We start from the raw sequence: 27575 nt of genomic DNA, 5'->3' as shown, positions 1-27575 counted from the left end.
TCAAAATATCTCATATACTTGAGCTATTATCCCTGGAATATATGACATATGTAGGATTTTTAGCAGTGGTATAATTTATCTCCTCCTCTCTCCATGTAAGTCAACCATTCATCTTGTAATTACAGATACCTTTCCTTAAATAACTTTTTTGTATTCACTAGAGATGGTTTTCTGCTTTCAGATATCAGAAAATATTGGAGCAGTCTTTTGTGTCATAGGTGTGTTACTTTTAGTTTTTCTTTAGTCTAATCTCTAAGTGGGTTCTCTGAGTTGAGATTTAAAAGGAAGAATTTCTCTGGATTTTTTTTTTTTTTTTTTTTTTTTTTTTTTGCCAGTCCTGGACCTTGGACTCAGGGCCTGAGCACTGTCCCTGGCTTCTTTTTGCTCAAGGCTAGCACTCTACCTCTTGAGCCACAGCGCCACTTCTGGCCATTTTCTGTATATGTGGTGCTGGGGAATCGAACCTAGGGCTTCATGTATACGAGGCAAGCACTCTTGCCACTAGGCCATATTCCCAGCCCTGGATTTCTTATCTACTGATAAAATTTAAAGGATTAAAGAACATAACAGCATTAAAGAACACGATTTATTGATAATAGTACAGTGATTTAAATGACAAATATTTTGCAAAGTTCCTGTTTCACCTGGACTATTATTAGGGTCCTATATTTGCAGGAGACACTAGATATGTCTCAAATTCTTCAAAAGATTATGTGAGCAAAAATATAGATGTTTCAGCAAAGTTTTCCCTAAAATATAAGTTAATTCCTGTTTGATTTTTCCCATGTCCTACTTTAATTTGTTAGTAAGAATGTAACTTGTAAATAGTGGCTTACCTCAAAGGAAGAGCAACTTGGGCTTTTTAATCCCTATTAGTTATGTTTGCTGGGGGGAGGGAGGGTGGTCATGTGTTGCTACTGGAGTTTGTACTCCAGGTTTCCTGCTTGGTTTTTTGCTTAAGGCTGGCACTTTTAGCACTTGAGGCACACACAGTTGCACTTTGGCCTTTTTCTAGTTAATTGGACTTTGAACAGTGATCCTCAGATCTCAGCCTTCTGAGTAGTTTGGATTACAGGTGTGAGCCATGAGCACCTGGCTATTTACTCATTTTTAAGATTCATTGTCCTATGACAGAATGAATCAGAATATCTTTTTGCTCATTATAGTCATCTCAGTCATTTATTGTTAAATATGTTCACATATGAATTGGTGAAAAGTTTTAGAGTTTTACTGAAAACAGGCATTCACTGATTAATTACAGTGAAATTGAAGACTATTTGGTTTACAACTATCTTGCGATGAATGCTTTCACCTTCGATTTAAATTGGCCAAAATATTGCTTCCCTCAAGCAGAATCAAGCAAGCCAAACAAGCTATCCAGTCGAGTAAATTACATAGTTCCTCACTTTTCCTTAGCTCATCATCATTGGCATTATTCAGATTTAAAATCCTCAACCATGAATCACTGTGCTTCTTTCTACATGCTACCTAGAATTCCCTGTTCTTTAGCAAATCTTATCCATTCTCCCTTCTGTCATGAAATGATGCTTTCCTTTTCATTTTCATCACTACTGTCCTAGTCCTATCTATCATCTGTTCTTACTGGACTCTTCCCCATTCTTAATATTTCCTTCATGTCTAACCTTGCCATTTTTCTTAGTGCCATACTTCACACAGTGGTCTTACAAAATAGAAATCAGAGCATGACATTTCTCTGTCTTTAGAAGTCTGAAGTCACTTGCTGCTTTCTACACTGGTGCAACGCTGGTGAACTAGCCTTGGATCACTCTTCTCACCTCTTGCGTGCTGATCTCTTCTGATCTTTGGTCTCCTCAATCCTGAGTTGAGCCATAGGGACCTTCCCCCTAGTTGTTTCTTTTGTCCAGAACTCAAGCTGTGGTCTTTATTGGCTGTTCCTTAAGCTCTTATTCTAGGAGAATTTCCTTGTGGGAAAATCCTAAGTAGCCACCAGACTTTTTTGTAAAATTACATTGTTATTTTAGTTCTTTGCCACATATTTTTTGTTAATACATAGTTTTAATTGTTGTTCATGTTTTTGTTGTTTATGCATTATTCCTCTGTTCATGGCAGTGGATATAAAGTGTCATCAGGGTCAAGAGTTCATCTCTTAGGTTCATCCTACCATCTGGGATGTCTAAGCCACTTAATACATACGAATGGAAAATGTGAGAAGTTGATTAGTTTAAGTATAAGAAGCAGGTATAAGCCAACATGCCATTAAATGCAGAACTAGTAGATGTGAATTTCACCTTGACAGGATTCTTTTTCCTTGTGGCTAAACTTAGAGGGAAGTGAATGGAAGATAAAGGCTAAAGACAGTAAGCCAAAAGGCCTCAACCATAGGCCACTCACATTAGCAACACTTTTTAAAAATTATCTTTAGTTATACAAAAAAGTTTCAATTTAATGTGTCAATGAGTACAATTCATCTTGATTGATCCCATCTCTTCCATTGTTCTTCCCCATCTCTCCCAATCACACCCACCCCTTCAGGTTACTTAGTTCCACTTTCATATATGTACATAACTGTATACCCGTAACTTTCCTCTCTACGTGCGTCTGTCCTCTTCCCCCTAGCCTCCCCATCTCCCAACAACACATTCCAGCTTACTAGTATTCATTTTATTAAACTATAAGTTAATTGTTTAGAGGAGTTATGTATATAATTTTATTTGTGTCCTGCATATGCCTTACTTTAGTCAGAGTATAGATATATATTATTGATAAATCAGGGATTTTTGATAAATCAAGTTTAACCTTGTTAGTGTCATTTTGTAAGTCCTAAGATACCTTGCCATTTACATAAAATATGAGCATAAATATTGGTGACCTAAGTGGCAAAAATTTTCTTGTAGTAGCTACTTTAGGAATTTTAGATGATGTGATATTTTAGAAATGCAGACGTTATACCTAGGAAGAATGTAAATATGGATTAAATTGAAGGTCAAACTTTGAAAGTCTTCAATATAATTCAATGCCAAAAACTGAATAAAGTCATTTGCTGTCTCCTGCAGTGTTAGGGCCTTGTTATTGCAATGCTGTAAAAGCTCTGCTTTGCTTCAGGAGCCATCATTATTTAGATGCCCCTGTGTCATAAAACAGATTAAAATACTGTTCTGGGGATTGTTGGGAGAGAGGTTGCTGGTTCTGTGGCTTGAACTCAGAGCCTGGGCACTGTCTAGGCTAGCATTCTAATCCACTTGATCCACAGATCTACTTCTGGTTTTTGGTGGTTAGAGATAATAGTCTCACAGACTATCTTGCCCAGGCTGGCTTCAAACTTCCATCTTCAGATCTTGGCCCCCTCAGTAGCTAGGATTACAGACTTGAACCACCATGGCCCTGATCAGCTGTGTTAATTTTTGTATATACAACGTAACAAGTCGTGAGTGATTAATATCGTTACTTTGCTAGCATTTTCTTTTAAGAAAATCCTCACTTAAAAAGCAATCATCTGTCTTTGAGAGAGTAAGGGAAGGCACAGAAATGAGGGACAAAGGGTGAACAAATGCAGCAGTGGTACTCACTAGTCACTATGTTGAAAATCAGCTACACAACTTGTGGGTGAGGATGGGAGGGGAAAACTGGGAGAGAGTGAGGGAAGGGGTGACACTAGCAAAAAAGAAATGTACTCATTACCTGACTTAAGTAGCTGTAACCCCACTGTGTATATTACTTCTATTATAACAATAACAAATTTAAAGAGGAAAAAAATAAATAATTGAACTTAGAAAAGTTGGGTGCTATTCTGTCAACTAAAAGACAGGTCTGGATTCTAGTTTTAGAGCACCACAACTAGTTGACCTCTCCATAAGTGACTCCTTCAACCTTGGTAGGTCTACCTTGTGCTCTCTAAGGGAGCCTGCCCTCCAGCTACCTAGGCTTTCTAGCTCTTGGACTCTTCTAGGTTCTCACCATCCTGGGCCTTTGCTTTGCATATCCCCTGGCTATGAGGCTTTCCTTGAAAGATTTGTTGGCTGGATCCTTTGCATTTACCCTTCCTCACTTCAAGTGGCCATTTCTCAGAACCTCTTTCCCAACGTCACACATTCCTCCCAATCACTGCTGTCTACCACATCCCCTTTTTAGTCAGATCTTTATTTCTGTGCTAGTATCTGGAGGTGTTTGTTTAATGTCATATAGTCTACCTTTTTCTTTCTTCCTTGTAGCCCCTCCTGGATCCCAGTACAATGTCTAGGAAGGAATGACTTTAGCAGTCCCAACCATTAACATGGCACTCATCCCTGTAGCAGTGGCTGCTGTTGGGGTGATGTTGCAAGAACCTATTGAAGAATTCAGGATGAGTCCATTTTACAGACTGAATAGAGTTGTGCCCTCCACTTCTGCAAGGCTTCTCTGTCCAATCTGTAGAGTTAGAAAGTTATTTTTGATTTCAGAAGTTTTGTCCTTAACTCTTCTGCCCCATCTTCCAGGAAATATGAACTAAACTTACCACTTCTCTTTGTTTGTTAAATAAAATGATGAGAATTTAATTTCTAGTCATTGTTTAATTTTCTTCTGATAGTTGAATAGTTGCTGTTAAATGAAGCAGTAATGGGGTTGGTTAGGGAGAGAGAACTAGGATCAGTCTGTCCTTCTTCAGTTTCTCTTGGCCTTAGTATTAACTACTATAATTTACTGTTTGAAGCTAGGAAAGAGAAATAGAAGAGATAGACATATTCCTTTTAGACATCTCTGTAGAATGTATTGAGCTATGCAGTCAGCAGCTACCCTGAAGGGTGTGGAACTTCTGTAACAGGCCACATTTTTTTTGTGTGTGTGTCACTGGACCCTCTTTTCTTACATCATTTTTAACTCTAGGTGGGCTAGAATAATCAACCCAGGACCAAGAGTGTCCTTCCAGGAGGACAGAACAAGGAAGACGCAGGAAAGACACATAATGAAACAAACAATTGCCTTATGTATGTTGAGTGTGGAGGCTAAGGGGAGAGATTAGTGCCAAGATTAAGATGGGTGCCCAGGTGAACCGTGTCAGCCTTTCCAAAGGGAAGATTGTGAACAGGGGAGACAGGACCAGGTAAAGAATTCCTGTCCCATTTGTCATGTCACAGCATGGAGAAGAGATTGGAAGGGAAGTAGAGGTTATTTTATGTCAAGAAGCCAGTTAGGACAGCAGCAGTACACTGGCCCTAGAACTGTGTGCGTCAGCATTTGAAAATCCTCTATCAGAGCACATTTAGGTGGAGAATTTTAACCAGTCATAGGATTTTCTATGTGTCTTTATTCTGTTCCATTTCCCTGATTTACACATCAGGTAATAAACTCATATGCATATACACACACAGAACAGGTAAATTCAGGACAAGTAATTGAAGCTGAGGAAAGTCAACACGTAGAACAATAGAACATTAAAAGTGGCTGTTAATTTAGGAAGAATGTTCTTTCCAGTAGAGCTGCTCAGTTGGTTATGTAAGTAAATCTAGGGGATGTTAGGGTGAAGAGAAATGCTAGATCATTGACAAGAGGTGAGAGTGCAGAACAGTGCTGGACAGAGCCTTGTATGAGGTAGTGTTCTTGTAGTGTACTCCCCTGTATCTTAGTGTTGCACACTGGTTGTTGGCTATGTGTCTAAGGGATACAGGTCTGAGAAGAGCAGAGACTTCTGCTTGGCTATTCCTGCTGGTTCTTGCGGGTGTCGGGGTCTTTGCAGCGCCCCCCCCCCCGCCCCTGCGCGCTCCCCTGACCCGCGGGAGAGACAGGGAAGGCACAACCGGTTGGGACAAGCCAAGAAAGGAGAAGGGTCGGCAGGCCGCCAGCACCCAGCCCTCCCTCACCGGAGGACAATCAGACGGCCTGGGAAACAAGTCAGCCCAAGATCTCGTTTATTGGGGAAGTACGGGCCACTAATATAAGGCACAGGAGCCAATCAGGTCTAAGATCGGAAGGAAGGGAGGGGTGAGCTGTCCATCAAGGGCGGAAGAGCCGGGGCGTCACAGCCCACAGAACCGCCTCCGGGTTATAACCAAAGACACTTGGAGCAGCTGCGCGTTGTTGTTAGGCGTCGCCATCTTAGCCACACGTGTCCCCAAGACTGAGAAACAGGCGGGGCCAGCTAGTTGACTTCTAGGTGTGCCCCACACTTATCCAACTTGTTACCTCCTCCCTCATTTTTCCCATCTCCCCTCTCCCCAGTTCCCTCCCTCCCATGAGTTGTATGGTTGGCTTATACCAATTGGTTTTTGTAAGTATCACTATTGCAATGGTTTGTCTTTTTATCCTTTGTCTCTCAATTTTGGTATACCCTTCCCTTTCCCTAGTTCCAGTACACATCTATACAGTACTCAGGGTATTAAGACCAGTTACAGTAATAGCAGAAGTAAAACCACAGGAAGGGAATACGAGAGGAGGAAAAAGATATGGTTCACATGGCATGTTGAAAATAATTACAACAGTGGTATACCACTTATTTCCATAACATGGTGTTCATTTCGCTTGGCATTATCTTATGTGATCATATGGGTGTAGCTATTGGGGTATTTTGATCTTCTACCATGACTAATCGTTTACTAGCTATTCCCTATGAGGGACACCATAGGGTTTATGTTTCTTTGGGTCTGGGTCACTTCACTTAATACGATTTTTACCAAGTCCTTCCATTTCCTTATGAATGGGGCAGTATCATTCCTTCTGATGGAGGCATAGAATTCTATTGTGTATATGTACCACATTTTCTTGATCCACTTGTCTACACTGAGGCACCTCAGTATTTTAGCAATGACAAATTGTGCTGTGATGAACATAGTTGTGCTGGTGGCTTTAGTGTGGTCTTGCTTGTAATCTTTTGGGCAAAAGTGGGTCTGCTGGGTCATGGGGGAGCTCTATGTTTAGCCTGCTGAGGAACCACACTGCTTTCCACAGTGGTTGAACAAGTTTACATTCATACCAACAATGTAGTAGGGTTCCCTTTTGGCCACATCTCCTCTAGCATTTGTTATTATTAGTTTTCCTGTCCAAAAATTTTTGAGCAGTGCTTCTGGCTTAAATTCAGTGCCTCCCACTTGTTTCTACTACTTGAGCTACATATCTAGCCCTTTTTTGCTTTGTTTTTAGGGTAAGGTCTTGAGGTTTTCCAATCTTTTTACATATGCCTTCTACACATCTGGAATTGTTGGTGTTTAGTACCGTGCCTAGTTTATTGGTTGAGATAGGGAGGTCTTGACCCACCACCCTTGGGTCTCTGCTTCTCAAGTAGCTCCAACAACAGGTATGAGCCACCATGACTGGCCAAAGTGTTTTAAATTCTTTTAAAAATATTTTCACTGGCATATACCATACTAGTTATTCTCATACACATACCAATAATTCTCAGCTATATAATAAATTGTATAAGTTATGTTGTATACTACTGTGTTGTATTCTACTATAACTTTTTCCTCTACTAGTATCTTACATCTATCTACTCCCCCCTCCCCTTTCCTGGTCCCTGGGTATCACTGCTCTCTGCTTCAATGAGGTTAGCATTTGTCTTAGCTCTACATTGTAAAAAACTTGGAAATTGTTGATGGATGCCTCATAAGTGCTTCGACTCAGACTTCCATGTCATTCACAATTAAACACAAACTTTGCCACAGCTTCTCTAGACAATCTCAGCATAGAATCTCCCTACCCCAGTCCATGTAGCTACTGCTCAAACATTCCAGGGGCACCCTGGCTTTGCTTTTCTCTCTCTGTTCATGTAAGTGATATGCGTCTTGCTTTGTGCATTCTCAGGCTCAAGTCTTTCTCCATTCAGACTTTGTCCTCAGCCAACTCCTGAGTACTGAGACTTTCCACCCTTTAGTTCCTGTCTTCTGCAAGAAGACATGCTTCTTTCTTCCTAGGGAAATCAAGTGTCAAGCATGCTGGAGATATAGCTCAGTGGTAGAACATTTGTCTGACATGTACAAGGCCTTGAGTTTAATCCTCAGCACCTCAAAAGAGGGAGGAGAGAGAACAAGCAGCATAAACTTCAGTAGAAGTATATATTTGCAGTCAGCCTAGTCAGTAAATTTTGAGTAATCAAATCAGTCAACTGAATAGGTGACTTCTGGACAATTTCTTGTTTAACCTGTTAAAGTGATACTGCCTGAGGACAAATGATTATCTGTAAGCTTGATGTTTCCATCATGTTGACATTTGATTAGATGTCATTGCTGTCCAACTCCCAACTCAGTGTACTTCATTGCTTGTGCTTGGTGCTTTGTTACCTCTGGTAACAGTATGACACTTTTGCATTTAAGTTGGTTAAATGGGACAAGAATTTTCATGAACTATTTAGTAAATTATATTCCTATGACTTAATGATGTGCTTGATTTATCTCAGCTTTGTACAAAAACAAATAGGAAATATAATTTGTAAAAAGTGTATATTAAATGTACAAATGGCCTCAGTTTTTCAGTTTTTTCCACTTGCTTCTGGCATTCTCGTATTTGAGCCATGACTCCAGTTCAGCTTGCTCTTTAATTGGCAATAGAATCTTTTTTAAAATTCAGTTTTATTGTCAAGTTGATGCACAGAGGGCTTACAGTTACACACATAAAGTAGTGAGTACATTTCTTGTCATACTTGTTACACCCACCCTCATTTTTCTCCCACCCCCCGCCTTCTTCCCCAGTTGTATAGTTAATTTCCAACATATTATCTTATGAGTATTGCTGTTACATTGGTTCACCTTTTATTCTTTGTCTCACTATTTTGATATTCCCCTCCCCTAATTCAGATAAACGTATATGCAATACTCAGGGTACCAAAATCAAATACAATGATGAGGGGATAAACCATAGGAAAGAAAAAAAAATAATTTCACATAGTACATTCAAAATAACAACAATAAAAACTTCTTGTTTCCATATCTGGGAGTTCATTTCTTTTAGCATCATCTTATATGATCATACATGCATAGCAATTGAGCTATTGTGATCCTCTGCTAGGACTATCCTAGACATATACTAATTATTACCAGTGAGGGGAAACCATGGAGCCTATGTTTCCTTGGGTCTGGCTCACTTAGTATGATTTTTTTTATCTAAGTCTTTCCATTTCCTTACAAATGGGATGATGTCATTCTTTCTGATGGAAGCATAGAATTCCATTGTGTAGATATACCACATTTAATTGGCAATAAAATCTTCTTGATATTCAGATTTCAGCTAGGATTACAGACATGAGCCACTGGTGCCCAGCTGAGTGCATCTTTTTGCTATGCCAGCTATCTTTTTTAGTGGAAGTAGTTGGCTCCCTTGTGTGATAATACTACTAAAGGATTCTACTTTTCCCTTTTGAATTGAACTTTATGTATATCTCCTTGAACTTAGTGCTTTCTCTTAATACCCAAAAGAAATCCAACAGAAAAGGTTTTCTAAAAATATTTACTTAATGAAGTTGAGAACAACTTGGTCTTACTTTAAAAGAAAAGAAAAAAAATTGCTTTAAAACATCAATGTTCATGTAACTTAATATCTTTTTTATCAGCTTCCTAATTTTGATTATCTTCCTTATCGGGAACATTGTATGTCCTATTTGTGTTCAATATCCCTATTTCACAAAAGCAGGAATTAAAGTATGCCCAATGAAGTATGGCCCTGAGAGCAGATTAGGGTTCTCAAGGTAAAGTGTACCTTCCCCCGAATGCAGAAGTAAGTTAGGTTTTAGATTTGGTGGATTTTTAGAATGCTGTTTATATATGCACGATACCATCCTTTGGGATAGGATCTAGGTCTAAATATGAAACTCATTCAGCTCTCATATGCACACCCCAAAGGTAATTGTATACATTATTTTTAGTGCTCCTGCATTTTGGTCACAATTCATCATGTGCCATCAGGTGTGGAATTTCCCACATGTCAGTGTGCTCAGTTTCAGGTCTTAAGGCATTTTCGATTTCAGATTTTTCAAATTGGGAATGGTCATCTCATACATTTTTCAGTAGCTTTCAGGACTTAAAGGTTTACATTTGGACAGAAAGCATATAAGACATTCATGAATATATAAGCATATTTTAATATCAGCTGTGTCAGTTTCCAACCCCATCTGAAACATTGTTATATGGGAGAAAGGTACGAGGAACTATTGAAGTAAAACAGAGTCCCTATCCACCCTCTGTTGTGCTGCCCCACAAGTAGTGTTTGTACTGAATCTGTCCTAAAGGCATTGAAACCTAGTAAAACTACTTGTTTGAAAGCACCAACTTATCCTAAGTGTTATCACTTTGAGAGTATTATTAAGCAATGGAAATTTGAAAGTTGATAAAGGAAAACAATTAGACTATATAATGACAAGGAGGTTTGCTTGCCATTATATTTGAAGCCAAGAACACCTCTCCAGATAAATCATATGATATATTTAAAATGTAACATATAGACTTTGAGGAAATACATACTAAATAAGCTTTTGTAATATAGTGTTAGGTAGGAGAGTGTCAGAGGTGAGTTTTTGAGGACCTTGATTGGAGAAATAACAGAATATAGATCTGAGGTTATTATATATTATATTGAATTTATTTCATAAAACAAACAAATATGAAGAAGTTAACTTGCCCGAGATCACTAAGACTAGACTGGTGATCGAATAGCAGATAAATTTCTGTATGTCTAGCAGGAGGCTTATGTCTTAGCCTGCTAGGAAGCTAAAAGGATGTTGTTCTGGCACATAATTAATTTTTGGCAGGTCCCTTTAGAGTTATACAGCAAACAAGTTTTTATGAGCTATACTTATAAACGCATAATCATGTCAGTACTTGAAAAAGTGTATAATTTAATGTCTATAATTTAATCAGAAAAAGTATTATTTAATATTTCATGGCACATTTAGAGAACTTTTACGTCCTGCCATTGTATAAATTATGAGCAAAACAATTTTTTTTGCTGCACAGCAATCTTCCTCTTGGCTTTGTGGAGTGTGCTAACAGATGACGTCTGTTAGTAGGCTTGTATATTGGACATGGGTTAAGGATGGCACAAGTAAAACTTGCAGTGAATAACTAACTTGCAGTGAATAAAATTAGGAAGTCCAAAAGGTTGTTGTTGGTTTTTTTCTGGTATTCTTCAAGAAATGTGATCTTAAAGAAGTAATATTGATCATATTATAAACCAGTCTCTACAATGGACTACTAAATAATCCATAATCAGACTTTATAATAACAAGGCAGAGGGTATCCAAACCAAGTAATATAAAGGCGAGCACACATGTGCAAGTAAAGGAGGATTATGAGTTGCTCTTAAAACTTGTTTCAGAATGAAAGGATTCTGTTCATAGCTGTGTGACTGTGGCTACCCAACCCCTCTAATAGCTCAATCACCCCCAGTGTCTTAGATTCCAGCCACAAAAACTGTGGAGTTGACAACGTGGACCTGTTAGTCTGACTCATGGTCACCTATAATTAACAAATACAGGCTTGAGAGAGTCTGGTAGGGTCATTTCTAGTTAACACACTCAGTGATATCTTGCTGCCACACACTTCTCTATCAATTTGTTGTTGTTGTTTTCTGAGTAGACGTCCAAAGGAGTGCAATTCCACAAATCAGATTATGAGTGTAAGGTGTCTTTATCTATGTCCCCCCTTCTACCCTTCTCCTCCATCCCTCCTCCATTTTATCCTCATCCAGACCGTCAGGCTGTTGTGGCAGGACCAAGACCGTGTATCTCACATCATGCCCTCCCTCCACCACTCTCCAACTCTCCCTTCCCATAACCTTGGGTAATGTGCACTGTCGATATAATTTGCTATAGTAGTATTGTAGGATTAATGGGAAAGCATCTTTAAGAATTCTTGAACAAGGCATATCTGCTTATAATATAAAGAGATATTTAATGCTAAATTACATATACATATACTCAAAAAAGTTTCTTAATTAGTTCATGGGCACAAAGAACACAGATGATGAAGATGGGATAAAACTTAGCCGTGTTAAAAAGTAGATTTATTTTCCAATTGCTCATTCACATTTATTGCAGTGACTTTAGGTAACAGAAGTTACATTTGGAATTATTCTCCTGTATATTCCTTGACCCTGGTTTAGTGCCTCACATGTCAGGCACTCAGTATTTGTTAACTAGAAACAAATATTTTAGAGAAAAAATATTTGTCTTTTGTCATTTTAATAGTTATAGACCCGACATTAACCATTTAGTTCTGACAAATGAAAGTTCTGAACCAGGTTTCCTCTGGGAAGTATGGCCCTCCCATCCTGCCAGTATTTTTTGCTCTACATGGTGAATTCCTAGTCAGAAAAGATGACCAAGCAATGGATGGTGGAGAGCGAGTAAATAATCATTTGGCCAGTAAAGACTTAGTGGATACATATCTGTTCATTACCATATAAAAGTAATTTGAAATAATCAGACAGCGTGGCACATGTATGATCAGTTTATTCTGTAATTATAGAGATTGATTGATCCCTGAGTTCTAGACTAATGTGCCACAGTTGCTTTCTGTGGTGACTAAGATGGAAATGCCTTCAGTCTCCATTTCCAGGGCGTCTTTCCCGGGCTACAAACACCTGGTTTTAACACTGCATATGCATCACTTCACTCCATGTGAAATTATAGCTAGTAGAGCATACCTCAGAAAATCCTGCATATAGTTCACTAGCCTACCTAGTGAATAAAACATACCAATTCTGAGTAGTGGTGCTTGTCTGTTCTTTATAGAGAAATTGATATTCTCCTAAACTTCAGATATTTTTCAGCATCTCAGTTCTCTTGAGTTCTGCCAGCATGTGGCTGTTTATTTATTTGGCATCTAATCAAATACTTCTTAATAAATTTATTTTTAAATCTCTGTATCTTGTGTTCTATAAAGTTAAAATATTATTTCTACATAGATTATATGTAAATATTGCTAAATATTATATACTTAGGATAGGGACTTGTGTTCTGTATTCACAGAGATGGGTCTCAAGAACTATGAGTATGAATATAGTTTGCCTGCTAGATCATTTCCCTCCCTCCCTCCCTCCCTCCCTCCCTCCTTCCCTCCTTCCCTCCTTCCCTCCCTCCCTCCCTCCCTCCCTCCCTCCCTCCCTCCCTCCCTCCCTCCACTTTTCTTTGTTTCTTCCTTTCTTTCTGTCTCTCCCCTCCATTTTCCTTCCCCCCCTCCTGCATCCCAGTTCTGGAGCTTGAACTCAGGACCTAGATGCTGTCTCAGAGTGTTGGTGCTCAAGGTTTGTGTTCTACCACATGAGCCACAGTTGTGCTTCTAGATTTTTTGGTGGTTAATTTGAAATAAGAGTCTCACAGACTTTTCTGTCTGGGCTGGCTTCAAACCTTGAACCTTAGATCTCAGGCTCCCCTGAATAGCTAGGATTACAGGCATGAGCTGCCAATATCCAGCTTTTTGATCATTTTCATAGACCTGAATCATCTCCCTTAGGAGGATTGTTGTAAATTACAGGCCAGCGTCACATGGCTGTTTTTAGAGGGAAGAGAGGTGGAAATGTTTCTAGGGTAAACCATTGTTAGATTTTTAAATAAGGCTTTGTACTACCAACATAATAAGCATGTTCATTGCAGCATTCTTTACTATAACCAAGATATAGATTCAACCCAGGTGCCCCTCAGTGGACCAAGAAAATGTGGTATATACACACAATTGAATTCTGCTCTTCCAGCAGAAACAATGATTATTGTATCATTTGTAAGGAAATGGAAAGACTTGGAAAAAGTTTTATTAAGCAAGATAAGCCAGACCCAGAGAAACATAGGTTGCATGTTTTCCCTCATTTGTACTATCTAGAATGGGCCTATAAATCTACAAGTAAACATACTGGATGAGATAAAGACCAAAAAAATACACTTGGACGTGACAAATTTTATGGGTTTCTAAACAGCCACACAGTGAGACCAAAGACTCAGTAGCTGTGTGCAGATGATATAAAATGAAGTTTATCAAAATGAACTCCAAGAAATGGAAACGAGTTTTTTTGTTACTTTTTTTTCAGGTTTGTTGCTGTTTTTGATTTCTGTATCTTTCATCCTGTATGTAAGCTATTGTTTTAGGGAGGATAAGTAAGGGAACACAGAAATGATAGGAGAAAGGGTGCACAAATGCAGCAGTGAACACTATGTTGAAAAAGAACTATACAATTGTGGGAGGGGGAAGGAGGGAAAAACTGGGAGAAAATGAAGGGAAGAGGGGAAAATAGGTAAGGTAGATGCCGGTAACTGATGACTATAATCCTTGCTACTCAGGATGTTGGAGGGTTATGGTTTGAAGCCAGCCCAGGCAATAAAGTTGAATAGACTTCATGTCCAAAATAAGTAAAAAACAGGGCTGGAAGCATGGCTTAAGTGGTCAAGCACCATCCAAATAAATACAAGGCCCTGAGTTCAAACCTTAATACTGCCAGGAAAAAAAAATTTTTTTATTTACTAGCCAAATAGGATCAGTATGCAGGCAGAAAACAGAATGCTAGTAGTATTTAAAACATACTAGTTATTATCTTTGAAATGTTGTGTATAATAATAGCCAGTAGCATTAGTATAATAGCATAAATAAATGTAATTTTCTTTACAAAAGAATTGAAAATAGCTGACACAATTCTTTGTTGTTGTTGTTGTTGTTGTTGTTGGTTGTGCAGCTTGGACGCCGGGCCTGGGCTCTAGCTGAACTCTTTTGCTCAAGGCTAGAGCTCTACCACTTGGAGCCACAGCCCCACTTCCTGTTTTTTGGTGGTTGGAGATAAAGAGTCTCATGGATTTTCCAGCCTGGGTTGGCTTAGCATTGTGATCCTCAGATCTTACCCTCCAGAGTAGCAAGGATTATAGGCATGAGCCACCAAGAGAGCCCAGCCAGCAGACAAGATTCTTAAGTGCAGTGTTTTCTTAGAGTCTGACTGATTGACTAATAGTATGAGAAAAAGGATCCTATAAATATTTGTTGATTGAGCAAATGTGTGAATGTTTATGTTTAACATGTGTTTTCTTTGATGTGGGAGGGATAATAAAAGCCTAAGAAGAATACTTAAGGAGTCTACTTATGTTAATTTATTAGGCTATTTTAATTTGCATGTGAACAAACAGAAAGTTGATACTTACATGTATATGCAGATGAATAAATGTCTATAACTTTCTCAATTCTGTGTTTGTGGGTGGCCGCCTTTTCTCTCTTTCCCCCAGAGAACTTAGCACAGCTACTGTGTGACAATATATTGTAGTGCTTCTAAGTTATTTTCTTTTTATCTTTTAAACATCACTTGAGCATAAAAGTCCTGACAATTTATTTTTGTATCTGAAGTGTTTTCTTGTCATAAGTTGAATTTATGATCACTAACAAATATTAATATACTAACTTTATGTGTTTGAAAATTGTACCTTAACTACATTAAATGTTCTCCCAATATCATCTGACGAAACCCGCTTATTTAAAAATCACTGAATTTAGTGTTACTAAGATTTATTTTGCATGCTCATAAACATTTAAGTTTGTGATTTGGGGCCAGTAGGATAGTATTCAGTAGTAATTCATTATATAAAAAATGACATTTGGGCTTAGTGCTCTGGACTAGAATATAGTCATAATTTGGGGGGAGTCTGCCAGAACTAGGGCCTGGGTGCTGTCCCTTAACATTTTCACTCAAGTCTGGTGCTTGAGCCACAGCTCTGCTTCTGGCTTAGTTGTAGTTATCTGGAGGTAGACATCTCTCAGGTTTGTCTTCCTTGGCTGGCTTCAAACTTGGATCCTCCAGTCTCAGCTTTCTGAGCAGCTAGGATTGCAGTCCTGAGCCACCAGTACTTGACAAGTGTTATCATTTTACAATAAGAATTAAGGAGTTCTTGTTTCACATTGTAATCCTAGTTCTTCCTGTTCTTCCCCTAGCTTCCTGCAGACTTCACAAAGCTCCACCTCACTGACAGTCTCCACCCACAGGTGACCCACGTGTCTTCCAGCCACTCAGGATGTAGCATCACAAGTGACTCTGGAAGCAGCAGTCTTTCTGATATTTACCAGGTAAGAAAGTTTTTTCCTTGTGGTTTGCCTCTTTCCATCTCTGCCAAGGAGTTTTAGGTTTCTAGTGATAGAAACTTTTAAATATGCGTGTGTGTGCCGTGCATGCATGTTAGGTGTAAAAATATCAATGTTTGTGTTTCACATGCATAGAGCATGTTGTATGTTTATGGTTGTATTGAATTATACTTGTCTCAGCTGTTAACACTTTTCAGAATTTTATTCTATTTGTTTCATGTACAGGTACTGAGGCTTGAAGTCAAGGTCTTAGCTTTTTTTCACATGAGACTAGTGTTCTACCACTTGAGCCACAGCTTTGCTGTTAGCTTATTGATGATGAACTGGAGATAAGAGTCTCATAGACTTTTCTACCCAGGCTGGCTTAGAATCAAGAGCCTTGTATTTTACTTTCTGAGTAGTTAGGATTACATAAATGCCTAGCAATTATGAGAATTTTAAGTAGAATGGTTTCATTGGAGATACAAATCTGTTGCCTCAAAATGTTTAATTTATTTGGATATAGATAAATTATGGGTTTATTACTCCTACTTGATGAGGAAACTTTGGAATTATGTTGCTTGTTTTTTGTTTTGGGTTTTTTTTGTCCATTGTGGGGCTTGAATTCAGGGCCAGGGCACTGTCCCTGAGCCTCTTTGTGCTCAAAACTAGTACTCTACCACTTGAGCCACAGCACCACTTCTGGTTTTCTGGTGGCTAATTGGAGATAAGAGTCTCACAGAAGCGGGCTTTGAACTATGATCCTCAAATTTCAGCCTCCTGAGTAGCTAGGACAGGTATGAGCCACCAGCACATAGCAAGGGTTTTGTTTGTTTGTTTCGTTTCTTAAAGTCCTTATTGTTTCAAAAGTATTACTGTGATCATGTCATTGAATTTTATATTTTGTGTTTAAAAATTATATATAGATTTGACTAAATATCATATGAACAGAAAAAAACTGGTGGGCTGGAGATGTGTTCAAGTAGTAGAGCACCTAACTAGCAAGCTTAAGGCCCCAAGTAAGTACTAGTTCCAACTCCAGTACTGTGCGAAGGAAAGAAAAGAAAAGACCACAAAAAGTGTAGACCTTTGCGAGGCAACAATATTTTTAAAATGAATTAATTATAATTGTTAAAGGATCATTTGTTGGCTAAGAACATGTGAATTCAGAAAAAGTACCCCAAATGCACGCATGTGCACGCGTGCGCGTGCGCGCGCACACACACAGTCATTTTGATAGCCTTCAAGTACATCCTATTATTAGTGAATTTTAGTTGGTTTGAAACAGGAGAATTACTCACTTGCAGAGTTTTTCACTGCTTAGGAATCGCCACATTGAGATGACCACAGAAAATACATTTGACACAATGGTGTATGCCTCTAATCCTAACTACTTGAGAGGCAGAGATTGGGAGGAATATGATTCCAGGCCAGCCTAGGCAATCACTAATCTTGATGTGGTGGTGTGAAGCTGTAAATATGAGCTGTTCTCATAAGCCACACCCAGAAAACAGAGACCCTATCTAAAAAATAATGTAGCCTGGCACCAGTGACTCATATCTGTAACCCAAACTACTCAAGAGGCTGAAATCTGAGAATCTGAGTTTGAAGCCAGCCTGGGCAGGCAAGTCCAAGAGTCTTAACTCCAATTAACCACCCAAAATAAGCCACAGATGGAATGGTGGCTCAGGCTGTAGAGCATTAACTTTCCAAAAGAAAGCTCAGGGACAGCACCCAGCCCTGTGTTCAACCCCAGAACTGGTCAAAAACAAAGCAAAAGAGGCTAGAGGTATGGCTCAAGTGGCAGAGAGCCTACCTAGCAATTTTAAGATCCTGAGCCCAAACTTGGGAGGGAGAAAATGGAGGGGATAAAAAAGGAAAGGAACATTATGGTTGTTCAGCATAATTGAATATTCAGGCAGTGCTAGGTTTCTTTATTACTTAAAGTAAATGATCAAAATACTGTGAATAGGACATATTTAGGGTGTGTGTGTGTGTATGTATGTTATGGGTCTTGAATCTCAGGTCTTTGTTGCTCAAGGCTAGCACTTTATCACTGGAGCCACAGCTCTACTTCTGGTTTTGTTTTGTTTTTGTTTGTTTTGTTGATGAACTGGAAGTAAGAGACTTGCTTGTTGACCAGGTGACTTCAAACCATAACCCTTGTATCTAAGCCTCCTGAGTAGCTAGGATTATAGGTATGAGCAACCAGTGCCCAGCTATTTTAAATTTAGTAGATCTTAGAAAATAAATTTTCTCGCTAAGAGCTAGTTTAATAGTATGTGTATACTTGGTAGAAAACTTTACTGACTAGAAATTTAATTTAATTTAATTTTATTTTTGGTCAATCGTGGGGCTTCACCTCAAGCAAGGCCTGGGCACTGTCCCTTGAGCTCTTCTAGCTCAAGGTTAGCACTCTACCATTTGGTACCACAGCTCCACTTCTGGTGTTACTGGTGGTTAATTGGAGATAGAGTTTCACAGACTTTCCTGCCTGGGCTGGCAGGAACTGTTTTCCTCAGATCTCAGCCTCCTGAGTAGCTAGGATTACAAGGCATGAGTCACCTGTACCACGCTGGTCTTTCACCTTTTAAAACAACCCCAAGGATATTGTGTGTGTGTGTATGTGTGTGTGTGCGTGCAGGCACTGTGCTTGAATTCAGGAACTTGAGCTCTTGTTTGGCTTATTTATTTATTTATTTTTTTTTTGGTGTTTTTCCTGCTGAAGGCTGTCACTTGAGCCACACCTCTAGTCTGGCTTTTTGCTTGCAGTTCCCCCCCACCCCCCAGGCTGGCCTGAGATTCTCAGCCTTCTGAGTAGCAGAAGCACTTGGCCTCAAATATATTTTTAAAAAATACTTTGTTAGACACAAATGTGAACATTTGTAAATTCCTGGCTGATTGAAGTTTTTTTCTTTTTGGCTTCTATAAAATGATTGCAGATTTCTTCTTAGTTCTGTAAAGTGTTAACTTGTAATTAAGTTCTTTAGGAAGTAATTTTAAATGTTAGTAAGGTGACAGTAAATTTGATACATACGCCACTTGTTTCAGAAAGAGGAGTTAAAAAAAAACACTTATTGAAAAGTTAATTGGAGGTAAAAGTGTCTTGGATTTATCTGCCTAGGCTTAGTTGGCATTGACTGAGATCCTCAAATCTCAGCCTCCCAAGTAGCTAGTATTGTAGTTATGAACCACTGTGCCTAGCTTTCAATGGATTCTCTTATTCTATCAGCTGTTTCTTATGGTGATGAAAGTAGCTGGCTAGTGTTTGGGTATGTATACACACACACATTTCTTTTTCTCATTTTCAAATGTTGGAGAAATTACATACAAGGCAAGGTTTTGTTTCTGCCACAATTAACTGAGAAAAAGAAATGCCTTACTCTCAGAAGGTCTTTTAAGCCTTAAATGATGAAGATCCTGCTTGAGGTAAGAAAGGGTTACCGTAGAAATAGATAGGAGTATGTGAAAGAATAAGAGCTTGTGGGAGAAAAATGAGGGAGGAGGTAACAAGTTTGGTAAGAACTATACTCATTGCCTCATGTATGAAACTGTAACCCCTCTGTACATCACCTTGACAATAAATTAAATAATTAATTTTTTAAAAAGAATAAGAGCTTGGTGATGGAAAGCTAATGCTTGTTAGTGATACAAGACATGTTACTTTCAACTATGATGGAATGGTTAATGGGATCAACTGTTCATGAGTGCCTTGGATAGACCAAAAACAGTTGTACAAAAACAGATCAAACCCAGGTGCTGATGGCGCTCACACCTGTAATTCTAGCTACTCAGAAGGCTGAGATTTGAGGATCACAGTTTGAATCCAGCCTGGGCAGAAAACCTCATGAGACCTTGGCATCTCCAATTTACCACCAAAAATCCTGAACTGGAGTTGTGGCTCAAGTAATATATCACTTACCTTGTGCAAAAAAGCTCAGGGACAGTGCCCATACTCTAAATTGATGCCCCAGCATATGGAAGGACAGACAGACAGACTGACAGACACACACACACACAAACACACACACACACACACACACACACACCAAAAAATGAAAATACCAGATCAATAGAACAATGAGTTCAAGTAAAATGAAACGTGTAAATAGTACAATATGAGGTAGTACAGGAAACTTCACAAACCAATGAAATAATTTAATAAATGATCATTGGGGCCATGCTCTTTTGACTCATGCCCATAATCCTAACTACTTAGGAGGCTGAGATCTGAGGATCATGATTTGAAGCCAGCCAGGACAGGACTTTCATTTCCAGCTAACTACCAAAAAGCTGTAGTAGAGCTGTGGCTCGAGTGATAGAATGCTAGCTTTAAGTTTAAAAAAAAAAAAAAAAAAAAAGCCCAGGGATAGTTCACAGGTCCTGAGTTCAAGCCCCATGACCAGCAAAAAAAAAAGGAAAAAGATCATTGGAGTAGGAGTAATTATTCTCACCTGTGTCATAATATAAATTCTAGATAAAGACTTACCAAAGTCTGTGTTATCATTAATTAAGAGATCAACTGGAACAGAGATTGAGTCGGAATAGAGCTTATTTATTTAATTAATAAGAAGGATGCTCACAATATAAAAATAAATGTTCAAAGGAAAAAAGAAAATGTTCAAAAAGAAAATACAAATATGTTTCATACGTTAGGCATTGGATACATTTCTTGTACTGTTTGTTACCTTGTCCCTCATTTCCCCCTGCCTCCCAATGCCTAACGTATGAAACTGTAACCTCTCTGTACATCAGTTTGATAATAAAAAAATTGAAAAAAAAGAAAATACAAATATGTATATCTTAAAATAGTTAAAACATATTGGTGGTTGAGTGTAGAAGGGTTAAAATATGACACTATTTTGCCTATTACCTTAGCACAGATTTTCTTAGTAAAAATGAGTAGACATTTTTATTCACTCCTAATATGATTGTAGATATTTGGAATGAATCTCACAGTTTACATTAAGAGCTTTATGAAAGAGTTGTTTTTGTTTTAGAGATATCTGTCTCGTGTGTGTGTGTGTGTGTGTGTGTGTGTGTGTGCGCGCGCGCATGCATGCATGCATGCCGGTCCTGGGGCATCAACTCAGGTCCTGGGCCCTGTCCCCTAAGTTTTTTTGCTTAAGGATAGCACTCTACCACTTGAGCCACAACTCAATTTCTGACTTTTTGGTAGATAATTGGAGATGAGTCTCATGGACTTTCTTGTCCAGGCTGGCTTCAAACATCTGTGATCCTCAGGTCTCAGCTTTCTGAATCATTAGGATTTACAGGCCTGAGCCACCAGCACTCAGATGGGTGTATATGTATTTTTAAAAGCCAAAACACTGGTAGAATAAAATTCCAAACTACATAAATTCAGATAAGCACACTAGACTTAGTGAAATCATTGTTTATATCTAAGTATATTTTCGTATTTTCCACGTCTGATTTTATGAGATATTCCTTCTCTGTTGTCTCAGCATCAGCATTAGCATTCTGTGTGACTTTGTATTTTAACTTTATGTCAGGAGCTGGCTTAGGTGCTGTTTGGGTTTAATAAGTACATTAGAAATTCTGCCCAAAATTTATTTACACTAACAGCACTCACTAACTATTCTAATCACTTAAATATGGCAGTAGTCTGGACACTTAGTGAGAAAAAAATTTATTCTTTGTGAATTACTTTGTTTCTTTTTTCTTTGTGAATGATTTTGAATTGCTCAATGATTGAATATCTTGATATGAGTGGTGTCTATGTTGAGATTAGTGCTATCAGTGACTAAGAAAATATGCTTGTGTATAACATAAATATGATTGATAGGTAAATGCAGTCAGTCATGTGATAAATGGGAGGTTCAAGCTTTGCTTGCAGTCATGTATGTGGTCCCTGTACTGTTTATAGAGTTATAGTTCAAGAGTGGCCATTGGAGCCATGCAACCAAGTCTACATTTGCATTTATTAAATAGCCTTGAATTTGGGTTCATGTTCTCATGAAGACTGTCTGGAAGGGGAATGCAGTTTGATTTACTTGAAGTTAGAAACTCAACCAGTTCTTCTAAAAGAAGGGCTGCCTAACAAATTTTGCTATAAGCAAAGTGAAATTAATACAAATACATCTTTCTGCTTTTTTATTCTGCTGTGCTTCTTATGCGATGTGATGGCTCAGGTAAGATATCAGAATTACTGAGGTAAAAAAAAAAATTCTGAATCCTGATGAGAGTTATAACAGAAGCAGAATCGCTAATGTTGTAGATGTAATTCTTTTATACAGAGTCTGCTTTGGAAAAATGGCTGTTCGGTGCTGCATCCAAGTTCAGAGAAATAAGTAGAACAAAATCACTTTGAAGTCATAACCACAATTATTCTTATCCCTTTGGAATCCCAAAGGTTGATTTCCTTAAAATAATTCTTAAAGGTTGTGGATTTTATCTGTTTTAAGGCCACAGAGAGTGAGGCTGGTGACATGGACCTCAGTGGGCTTCCAGAAACGGCTGTGGACTCCGAGGACGACGACGACGAGGAGGACATTGAGAGGGCGTCAGACCCCCTGATGAGCAGGGACATAGTGAGAGACTGCCTGGAGAAGGACCCCATCGACAGGACCGATGACGACATTGGTGAGCTGGGACGCTGAGGAGAACACTAGAACTTTAGCAAGCCCCGTGTTTATAAATGCCCTGCGTCTACATGATAGTGTTGAAAGCTCTTCCTTTTTTATCAACTGTAGTAGTTCTCTGAGGGAAAAAACAAGTTGAAAATCAGTACCTTCTAGAACGTACAAATAATGATTGTAACATCCTATGAAACCTTTCCACAGATCTTCCTTTTTAGCTTAATTTATGTCCCCCAAAGTTCTATTAATTTTCTTGGAAGCACTGTTACTTATTGAGTTTATTCCCATTGAACAGATTCATTTGCCTGTTTGTAAATGAAGTGCTTTTTGTTGAATGGAGTGCTGATTATTAAAATATAGTCAGCATATCTGTTGTTCCTGCACTTTCATTTTCTATCTGAGAAGTTTATCTCCCAGAATTTCTGGAAAGCAGGAACTATGCTTATTCCTACAGATGAATTTGGAACTGGCTGACTTGCTAATGTGCTGTAAACACATTCTCTCCTGGGAATCCCACTTGACTTGGACCAAAAATAATCTTAATGCTTATTGTACACATTCCAGTTTAGTCAGATGAAATTGTTAATGTTTAATCATCTTTTTAACAGATTAGGAAGAAATCAATTTCCCTACTAGTTCCGGTAGATTCCTTAGACATATACTTGTCGCAGCTCTTTAAAGAGTGCGGTATTCACGCTTGCTTTATTACGCCCTATCTTTTCATGTTCAAATATTGGTTACAACTTTTTGTTACAAGGACATGATAGTTTGATAGTTTGAGGTAGACTCTAGGAACTTTGCTATCTTCCAATAATTTCCTCCTTCATGTGCAAAAAAAAAAAAAAAAAACCCCAAAGAACAACAACTCCAGAGATTTAAAAAGTATTAGTATTAAGCATTTTTAAAAATATGATGTTAACCTAAGGAAACCAAGATAAGCTAATTTTCATAATTGACTTCTGGTTTATCAAAGTTTATTATTCTTGTTGCTATATTGGCTAGAAATGGTCTTTTACAGATGAATTTTTTTTTGTAATCAGTAATGTTCCTTTCCTGACAGAACAGAAAGTATGATGATAATAACTCATCAGTGTATAACTGTAACAGCTTCTAAGAGATGGAAAAGAAGGCCCCAGGTGGGGTACAAGTGCTCAGTACCACCAAAAAAAGAAAATAGAGAAGTCCATGGCTTTCCCTTTCCATGTGTCCTAAGGATTGCCCTAGTCCCCAGACAAGCCCCAAATTCTTAACCCCAGTCCCTGTAATGCTACTCAACACCTGTGGCACTTTCAGGTTAAGCATTGAGCCTCTGAAAGCCAAATTCTGTTTTATATTGATATTTTTTAAAGATTGGTAGTAGGAAATTGTTGATGTTTTCAGTCACTGCAATCCACTGTAGTAAGCAGGTCATATTAGAAGTTACCACATAACCAGTTAATTGGATGACTATCCTTGAGAGTTAAAAACTTGGAGATGCTCTGGCTCAGCCTTTATGTAATCTTATATAAGTTTTTCATGTGAGCCTAGAGAACCATGAACATTTACTTTTGCTAGATCCAGATCCTTTTTTTCTCTTTTATACCTTATTCTTACCTCATACAAAGTTTTTCGACCTAGTTGCATTTTAATGGTAGTCACTGCTCATATATCATAAATTGATTTCATGCCATACAAATAGAAAAGGAATCTGTTGGAAGCAAAGTACATGCCTATCAAAGGCATTTAAAAATGATTCCAGCAAATATTACTAAAGATATTTTTCCTGCCTTTTCTGTCTCATCATGTTTGTGGCAAATATTAGACTTTTATTATTGTCTAAACATAATACCGAAAGCATTTTTGACAAATTATTAAGTTATGGTCTCTCATTTTCTTTAAACTCATGAATCTCTGAATGTGAAAGAAATTGATGGAGGGGGAAGAAGTAAAATGTGTGTTCTATAGGGTCAGAGCGAGGGAGGTAAAAGGAAATACAGGCTGGACACAACTCACTGACAGAGGACCATGATTTGTTCATTTGTTGCTGCATTTCTTATCATTTATACATTAGTGACTCCTACCTGTCACATGAGTAGTTAGGAGTGGATTACCTCTTAGAGCAATGTACACAGTCTTGTACTCCTGCCCTGGAACTGTGTATATGTGGCACTATACAGACACAGCTGCTCATGCCACAGATAAAAGTTGCACTAAAGAGAACTTACTCCTTCTGTAAGTGATGCATTGATACCTTCTTTTTTTTCAAAACTGCTGGTGGCAACTGTAAATTGATTTCTTGACTATAAAATCTGGGCCTGCTGAATGAAGAACGTGGTGCCATTGGACAGACTCCTAGGTGCCACTCGACATCCTCATCTCCCTGCTTACTAGAGGTGCCCCATGTACAGGAGGATGAGGGTACAGACTGCCCTAAACATGTTGCTGCCCAGCCAGGTCAGGAAGACACTCAGTCTGTCCTTCAGGAAACATGATGTTTTCATATTCCTGGTGTGCATTTGATTTGTTTTGGTTTTGTTTGTAGCAATGAACAAAGTACATCCAAAAATGTGCTGTTCAGGTAGGGATTTGGTGGTAATACTGAGATTTGAACTCGGAGCCTCATGCTTGCTAGGCAAGTACTCTATTACTTGAGTCATACCTCCTTGTAAGCCTCAGACCACAATCTTCTTACCTATACTTCTCATGTACCACACCTGGCTTGTTCTTTTGAGATTTGGTTTTGCTAATTTTTGGCCCAGACTGGCCTTGAGCCATCATCTGCTGATCTTCACTTGCTAGGTAATTTCCAGCCTTGTTACTGAATCTTTTTTTTTTTTTTTTGGCCAGTCCTGGGCCTTGGACTCAGGGCCTGAGCACTGTCCCTGGCTGGCTTCTTCCCGCTCAAGGCTAGCACTCTGCCACTTGAGCCACAGCGCCGCTTCTGGCCGTTTTCTGTATATGTGGTGATGGGGAATCGAACCTAGGGCCTCGGGTATACCGAGGCAGGCACTCTTGCCACTAGGCTATATCCCCAGCCCCTTGTTACTGAATCTTAACAAAAGCAAAATACATAGGGACAATTTGATTATGTGGGTGACAAGAAAAAAGTGAAGCGAGATTTAGTGGTATCATGAGCCTAAAATGACAGCAGTAGCATTCATTTATTTACCCTGTGATAAATATTTACCATTACTGTGTTGATTTTCATAGCTGTCTGATGAAGGCAGATATTATGTTATTTTGCAAATGAGAAAACTATTCCTTGGGGAAGTAATGAATCAACTTGTCTGAAGTAAAGTGTAACTGTGCAGATTCTGACATATACCCTGTGCTTTTTAAAACACTCCCTGTAATGTCCAGTGTTTGAGTTCAGGAGGCCAGTGGTCCTGAATTTTGTCAGGAGTTCCTCCTGGTTGTGCTTCTTTGCCCTTAGTGTCCTTCTAGGAAAACATACCATACATAGAGCCGCTGTGGAGGAAGGAGGAGAGGAGAACCTAGCCGGTGATTAGTGAAAGTATTTGAAAGAGGAAAGCTAGGACTACAGAAGAGAGCAGAGTTCTCAAGAGTCTGAAGCCATCTGTCTTTCAAACAGCTGAGACAAAATGAAAGTGTAAACTGTTGCTCTACAACATCCTTGATACGAAGTAATCATACTTCGTCTACTCTGTCTCTTTGAGACAGGGTCTCACTGTGTAGCCTGGGCTGGCCTCAAAGTTGCAATCCTCCTATCTCTGCCTCTCAAGTGCTGTAATTACAGGCATCAGCTAATGCACATGACTTCCTTTGGAATATTTCTGAATTAATCTTACTGTTTCTATTACTTCAGGTATTGCCTGCTCCAGAGGCAGTGGTAATGGACACATCAACTTAATGGGAACATCTCAGAGCTCCATTTTTAGTTGCAATTCCTAAAGTTTAGTAATTTTTTGTGTCATTATGTGATTTATGGTGTAATATTTTCTTGTTTCTGGATCAACAAGGAAATGTCACCAGTCCCACAATAGTAGAAATCTTTGTGTACACGCAAGAAATTCAACTTACACTAAGATATTTAAAACATATAGACATATAGGCAACATTGTATAGTTTTTGCAAAGAAAGCCCTAAAGCACTCCTTCTGGAGATGTGTTTCCAATGGCTGCTGTAGTTCTGACAAGGACTGTTGCTTTTCAGAACAACTCTTGGAGTTTATGCACCAGCTGCCTGCCTTTGCCAATATGACTATGTCTGTGCGGCGGGAACTGTGTGCAGTGATGGTGTTTGCGGTGGTGGAGAGAGCAGGGACCATCGTGCTCAATGATGGAGAAGAGGTCAGTGAACATTTTCTGCTCTCAAGATGCTTAGAGAGGATTCCAGACAAAAGCCAGGGGCAGTACATTTGAATAAGTGAAAAATTGTGGTACTCCAGAATTGTAAATGAAATGTTTTCTTTTCTATTACTCACAGCATTGCATGCAATACTGATAGAGGTTCTTAGGACTGAGGTTTTTGCCGTGCTTAGGATTGAATACAGTGCGTGCTAGGCAAGCACTCCATCACTGAGCTACATTCCTAGCCCTGGGGTTTTATTTTATTTTATTGTGCCAGTAGTAGGGCTTGAACTCTGGGACTGGGCACCGCCCCACCTTTTTTTTTTTTTTTGTCTCAAAGCTTGTGTTCTACCACTTGAGCCACATCTCCACTTCCACCTTTTTGGTGGTTAATTGGAGATAAGACTTCCATGGACTTGCCTGCCGAGGCTGGCCTCAAACTAGGATCCTCCAAACACAGCTTCCTGAGTAGCTGGGATTGCAGGTGTGAGCCACTAACATTTATCTGCCAAGATTTTTTGATATATTAACTTTTCAGTTTTTGCAATTTATCTCTTTTAAGTGTACAGTTGACTCTTGATAGCAGCAGGTATTTGGTTCCAAGGAGACGGCCAGTGCTGAAAAACTATTTGTGTGCCAGTCCTGGGACTTTTAACTCAGAGCCTGGGCACTGTCAATGAGCTTCTTTTGTTCAAGGCTTGCACTCTACCACTTGAGTCACATTC

The 27575-nt window shown here is 38.8% G+C and overlaps 1 protein-coding gene across 13 annotated transcripts in view; it reads left to right on the top strand.

The window, feature by feature from the left end:
- The window catches only part of Rapgef2 (Rap guanine nucleotide exchange factor 2), a 207160-nt gene that overhangs the window by 138760 nt on the left and 40825 nt on the right, over positions 1-27575 (top strand). For all 13 annotated transcript variants that reach the window (XM_048364253.1, XM_048364252.1, XM_048364249.1 and 10 more), the window contains 3 exons: positions 15837-15968; positions 22388-22565; positions 26714-26850. In XM_048364253.1, the coding sequence (XP_048220210.1) occupies positions 15837-15968; positions 22388-22565; positions 26714-26850 (447 nt within the window). The remainder of the gene's footprint in view (positions 1-15836; positions 15969-22387; positions 22566-26713; positions 26851-27575) is intronic.

Source organism: Perognathus longimembris, chromosome 16 (genome assembly GCF_023159225.1).
Source record: "Perognathus longimembris pacificus isolate PPM17 chromosome 16, ASM2315922v1, whole genome shotgun sequence".
NCBI classification, from domain to species: domain Eukaryota; kingdom Metazoa; phylum Chordata; class Mammalia; order Rodentia; family Heteromyidae; genus Perognathus; species Perognathus longimembris.
The sequence above is the reverse complement of the archived record's forward strand: the minus strand, read 5'-3'. Positions and strand labels throughout refer to the sequence as shown.